The sequence below is a fragment of the Enhydra lutris genome, unplaced genomic scaffold (genome assembly GCF_002288905.1).
Source record: "Enhydra lutris kenyoni isolate GAN:26980312 unplaced genomic scaffold, ASM228890v2 scaffoldscaffold124, whole genome shotgun sequence".
Lineage (NCBI taxonomy): Eukaryota > Metazoa > Chordata > Mammalia > Carnivora > Mustelidae > Enhydra > Enhydra lutris.
Window position 1 is genome coordinate 385,521 of NW_019154208.1, and position 6,317 is coordinate 391,837.

At 43.5% G+C, this 6,317-nt stretch overlaps 1 gene segment (V, D, J or C); it reads right to left on the reverse strand.

Annotated features, from left to right (window-relative positions):
* Positions 1–3,699: 3,699 nt before the first annotated feature.
* On the reverse strand, positions 3,700–4,222 carry LOC111139912. The segment is given in 2 exon segments: positions 3,700–4,028; positions 4,144–4,222. Coding segments are annotated over 2 exon segments (375 nt in total).
* Positions 4,223–6,317: the final 2,095 nt, after the last annotated feature.

Here is a 6,317-nt window from a genome sequence, read left to right on the forward strand (position 1 = left end):
AGTGCAGGAATGTTCTATCTATCAAAGAGCCTCAAGTCATATACTCTCTTGTTCAGGATCCTTGAAAATGGGGTCAAAGGTGATGGGACTTGGGAAAATACAACTTCCTTTTATCCTCATTCCCTCATGTATGTCTTCTGATTTATTCTCTGGTACTATTGCTTCAGTCACTGACATACAGAAAAATGGCTCCCCAAGGAGTGTGCCATGTTGACTAGGACAAAGTGGGAATGACTAAGAAATGTCTTACATTTCACTTCTTAAATGTGATTTATCATTACAATAGGATATATGTGGGAGTAAAAGTCACTAAATATTAGTACATGCTACAACATGAATGAATCTTGAAAATATTATTCCAAGTGAAAGAAGTCAACCTCAAAGATGCCATATTTTGTGACTCCATTTATATGAAATGTGCAGATTAGGCAAAACTAAAGGACAGAAAGTAGATCAGTGATTGACAGGGGCTGGGAGAATTGGTGGGAATTTAGAGATAAATGCCAGTGGATATAGGGTATCTTTTGAGGACAATAGCAATGTGTTGGTGGTAGTGTTGCATCAATTTGGAAAATACACTAAAGTCATTGGTTTAAATGGGTGAATAGTATGATATATAAAAATAACTCAATAAAACCATGCCAAAAACATGGAGCACCTGGTTGGTTCAGTTGTTAAACGTCTGCCTTTGGCTCAGGTCATGATCATGGGGTGGTGGGATTGAGTCCCACGTCAGGCTCCCTGCTCCATGGGAATCCTGCTTCTCCCTTTCCCACTCCCCTTGCTTGTGTACCATCTCTCACTGTGCCTCTCACTGTCAAAATAAATAAACAAATAAAATCCTTTTTAAAAAGCCAAAAACAAAAACAGAAAGAAGTCAAGTAGTTAATTGGGTTAAATAAGAACATCAATTCTGGAAAACTTATTCTTGTTAGACTGCATTATGTTTGAAACAGAGTCATTTAAAATTATGATTCGAGATGTCCATTGAGAGATGAATAGATAGAGAAGTAGTGGTATATATACACAATGGAATACTACTCAGCCATCAAAAAAATGAAATCTTAACATGTGCAGCATCATAGATAGAACTAGAGGGTTACTAAGTGAAATACCTTAGGCAGAGAAAGACAATTATCATATGACTCAGTGACATGTAGAATTGAAGAAAAAAAAGAAGGAACATAGGGGAAGAGAGGAAAAAATAAAAGAAGGCAAAACCAGACACAGAGACAAACCATAAGAGACTCTCAAACATAGGAAACAAACTGAGGGTTGCTGGATGGGAAGAGGGTGAGGGATCGGGGTAACTGAGTGATAGACATTAAGGAGGACACGTGATGTAATGAGCACTGGTATTATATAAGACTGGTAAATCATTGACCTCTACCTCTGAAAGAATAATACAATATATATTAAGTAATTGAATTTAAATAAAAAATGGAAATGAAACAAAAACACAAAAATCAGTAAATAAATTGCAGGAAGTACATTGAGGGGTCTCATAATCCCCAGTACCTGCCATTGCAGTTGGAAAGAGTCATTATCTAGCACCATGTAACAGAAACAAATAGGCTCTATCATTTCTCAATTAGGTGGAGTGTGTTTCCTCTCACTTTAACTTGAGAGAGAATGAGAGAGAGAGAGAGAGAGAGAGAGAGAGAGAGAGAGAGAACAGTGACACCTGAATTCCCAAAACCATGCTACATGAACCCCCTGTGCACAGGGTTGGGGAGCATCTTCAGAGCAATGGGAAAGCCTGTGAACACAGGGCATGTTTTGGTCTCACGTCCAAATGAACGGGGAACACTATGGATGTGTCATCAGGAGCATATGAGCAACAGTGATAACCAGACTCATGATCAGCTTGGAGTTCAGAGATGGTGAGGGAAGCTGTATTCCAGACCTGGAGCCAGAGAAGTGAGCAGGGATTACTGAGGCCTGAGAATGTGCATAGTAAATCAGGAGTATGAAGGCCATGCTGAGTGCTCCTGGTACCAGAAGACAGCTTTAAAATGTCTAATATTACTCCTTCTTCAGTACAGGAAATGGCGAGTGTCCATCCCACAGTATCACGCAGCCATTCAAGTAGACTGGTCTTGAGACCCTGAAAAAAGAAAGAACATACTCTGTTGAGAACAGTGCTAGAACCTTAAAAAAAAAAAAAAAAAACAACTGAGGAAAGAAGACAAATGATCAGGGTATATATCCCTGTGACCCCTTCTATGAAAGTCTCACCAATGCCCTGAGTAAGGTGAGGAGGACCAAAGTGAAGCCTATGATGGAGATGCCCCCAAAGCACAGCCTGATGAGACCACAAACATTTTCTTGGCTCCTCAAGACTTCTCATAGCCCCATTACCTGCTTCAGAGGATGAAGGACATCATGCAAATATGCTTCCTGTACCTCCCACTCCTCACCTCCTATGATCAACTCTTCATTATAGATACTTATGCTTCTGAAGGCATAGAACTCAAACGAAGAATTAAACACTTCAACATGAATTTTCTAGGACAGAGCTCATGTTTTTACCCAGGAAATGGAGCCAGACTTGGATTGTCTCTTAGTTCCTATTCTGGGAGTCTCCATATAGTTGAAGAATGATCCAAGTACTTTCTCACTGTGCTGTGTGGATTGTGGGTGGGGACAGGTTGCAGAGGGGCTGGAATTAAGAGAAATTCACTCCTTTGTAGGCACCAAAAACAGAGCAGGGGATGGTTCACATTACTTCTCTTCTTCCTATCCTCCTAACTAGGATTGGCCTTCATGTTTCTCTGTCCCCTTCCTTGAAGGACTCTGAGGCTGAGGCATGGGGTGTCTATTGGTCTTTCAAGGAAAGTACTTACTGGGGCACAAAAGTTGTGGATCATTCCTTCACACATGGTCCTCCTTTGCATGACTCAGGAGGAATCAGCTCTGGGACTTCATGCCAGCGAAGGTATATTGCAGCCATGACCTTCCCCAAATTCAGGCCCTTGCTGTCTCTTGGTGGCCACATTTGTTGCAACTGAAGCATCCAGGAAGGCCCTGAGTGAAAGCTGGAATCCCTGCTCTGCTCCATCCCTTCCCTCCTTCTTCCCCTCCCAGTGAGTACTAGGTCCCTAGATCACTCTCAAATCCATCCAAAAATGTTTGTCTTTGTCTCCATCTTTCTCAGGAAAGGGAGAACTGAGTGTTCTCTACTCAGTCAGCACGGAGAACAGTCTAAATAGACAGGAGTAGTTTTTCAGGGTTTGTGGATATGGTAGAAGGAACTAATGTCAGGATTGCTCTAAAGAGCCCAGCTCCAGGACCTTACATCAAAGTGCATTTCTTGGTCTGTTACATGGGACAGAGGCCATTCTTCTCCTTATCTTCTCTATGCTGAGACTAACTTACCTCAGAGCTGTGTATTTTCCTGAGATAAATTACTTTCCATCCACACAGAGATGCCCTGACCTAGTGTGCTTTCTACAGTATATGGTTTTAAGTGGAAACTGATCAAAAATGACTGGTCCCTACCAGAAGACAAATGCCCCCTCAGGAAACAGACTATGAACTAATTTTAGGGAGTGTGAATACTCTGAGGAAACCACTCGACCTGCCCCAGAGGAGAGGGGCCCCCATAGAAATGAACTTCCAGATGTCCCCATGTTGGGTGAGCATCTTCAAACTAAGGAGGGTGCCTGTGAACAGGGGGCTGGTTTTGGTCTCACTTCCTCATGAACTTGCACCACTGTGGAAAACATCACTAGAAGCAATTGAGGTGCAGTAATAATCCCCCTCATCTTCAGCCTGGAGCCCTGAGATGGTCAGGATGGCTGTGTTTCCAGTCTTCAGACCAGAGAAACGATCAGGTATCCCTGATGGCCGAGAACCTACACGATAAATCAGGAGCTTGGGGGAAGTGCCTGAGGCCTGCTGATACCAGGAGATATAAGGATTACTCCCAATGTTACTGCTGCTTCCAGTACAGGAGATGGTGACAGTATTTCCCAGAGCCCCTGATAATGAGGGAGGCTGAGTCAGGGTGGACTGGGCCCAGCAACCTGAAAACAGAAAGAACATAGTCTAGTGAGTTAGTGCTGGGGACCCAGGTGATGCTGAGGAAGAGACACAGGATCAGCCCAGATGTCCCTGGGCTCCCTTTCCTGAAGTCCTCACCTGTGCTCTGAATGAGGAGGGTGAGGAGGACCAGAGTCCAGGCCATAGTGGAGATGCCCCAAGAGCACTGCCTTCTGAGACCTCAACCCTGGGCCTGGCTCCTCCGTAACTGTCTTATCTACTCCTCCTGCCTCAGATGAGGGATGGGCCTCCATGCAAATGTGCTTCCTGACCTGCCTCTCCTCAAAAACTCTGACCTGAATCTCTATTCTAGACACCTCTGCATCCCTGGGCATCAGAGCTTAGCTACCCAGACATTAAAATTCTTTGACATGTATTTTCTGAATCATTACAGATTGAGCCCATAACAGAGCCTAGGAATTCAAAGCTGCATTGGAATATGCTTACCTTCCCCTGGGGAAGTCTTGGTGTGGATGTCAGAGTAATTCCAGGACCACATTACTATGTGGGTGGAGGGTAAGGAGAGCTCTCCAGGCTGGCTGAGATTAGGAGAGATGCAATTACTCCTTTTCCAGGAAGGCAGACAGAGCTGAGCCTCTCATTATTCCTTAACTCCATTTTGGTACCCCTCAGTTCCCTGGTCCTCAAGCATCACTCTGTGCCCTGCTCTTCAGTGGTTTGAGGTTAGGAGAGGATATTGGCACTTTGAGAAAAGAAATTATTGGAATACAACAGATATTGGGCCCCCTTCCCTTGTGTCCCACTTAGAGTGGCTCCAGAGCAGGTGTTGGAAGTGCATACAGGATAGGAGAAAAACTAAAATTGCCTTTCCCAGATTCATGCCCTCACTGCCCTAGGGACCCCAGATTATAAATGCCAAACACCAGGCTTCAAAGGCAGCTAGCTGAGAGAGAGCTGGAAACCCATGATTTTCTCCTCTTCCTGCCCTTCATTCAAACCTTCATTCAAACACTTCATTCAGTCCCAATCCCCCTGATACCTTCTAGTGCAAGTCAAGACCCTTTCAATTTGTGTTTTACTTCCTCCACAATGAGTTATGGCACCTGCCAAATTGAGTTGCCCACATGCTCCCTCCCAGAGTCACGTTGCTCCTACCAGGAAAGCCATGTCACAGGAATAGAATATGTGAGGTGGGTGTGGTTCAGGGATGAGGAAACATCACACATTAAATTAATACAACCCAGTCAATTCAAAAGGATAACATAAGAGGGACGTTAAGAAAAATGATTGAATTCTCAAAATGAATCAAAAACAAGAGTAATGCTAGAAAGAGAGTGCTGAGTAGTGTGAAGGTATACCTCATTGAAATCAAGAGAAAGGATTCCAGGTTCTGAGACTCTGGGAGAGGGGAACTGGAGTCAAGTTAGGCCTGAGGAGCCTAGCCCCAGGGACTTCTTACCAGGGCAATTCTGTGTGCCACAGGGGCATAGGATGTTCTCAGTCAGCCTCTGTGTTCACTTTGTGACCTGACCTACTGTTGTGTGTTTTCATAAAGCAAAGTCTCTTCATGCACAGTGAGATGCTTGACCTAATATACTCTTCTAGAAGGAGGTGGGATTAGAGAAATACCAATCAGGACTGACAGCTCCTTTCTAGGAGTTCTATGGACTAGAAATGCCTTGATGACACTCTTTTTCTATCACTGTTTATACCACATGACAACTGATCCCAAATCCTTCTCAACAATATAGTCATGGTCTACAGCATGGGATAAGTAGACTGGTGGCCACTGGGGTGGGGGAAAGGAAAGTGTTTTGGGGAAAAGGAATCATTTGTGACTCAATTTTTTGTGTGTGGGTTTTAAACATTCAGCTACTGAATTTTTTGGACATTTGTTTAGGTAGGATGTCTGTTTTTTGGGTAGAAACAACATGGTAGCAACATGGTGACCTTTCTTAAATCAGTCACTAAAGCTACTGAAATTATATTGGTGACCCTTTAGTTTGGAGTCTGTCCCTTGAGATTGCTGTGGAGAAGGTTCCTCTGAACAATCCAGGTATTCAGATGCTTCCTGCAAGAAACCAACCACTGATCTTCATGAGGAGTTTCCTTGAATGTGCTCCATCTTCCGAGAGTACTAGGATCACCCACAGGACCCCCCCATAATAGAGGAGTAAAGGTTTCATGTAAAATTCTGGGGAATATTGTGTTCAAACAATTACACATGACATAGAAATACTAAGCTTGACTGCCAGAAAAGGTGGTGAAATTAATACTTGTATATAATCTGATGGATAAACAATAAAGGTAAA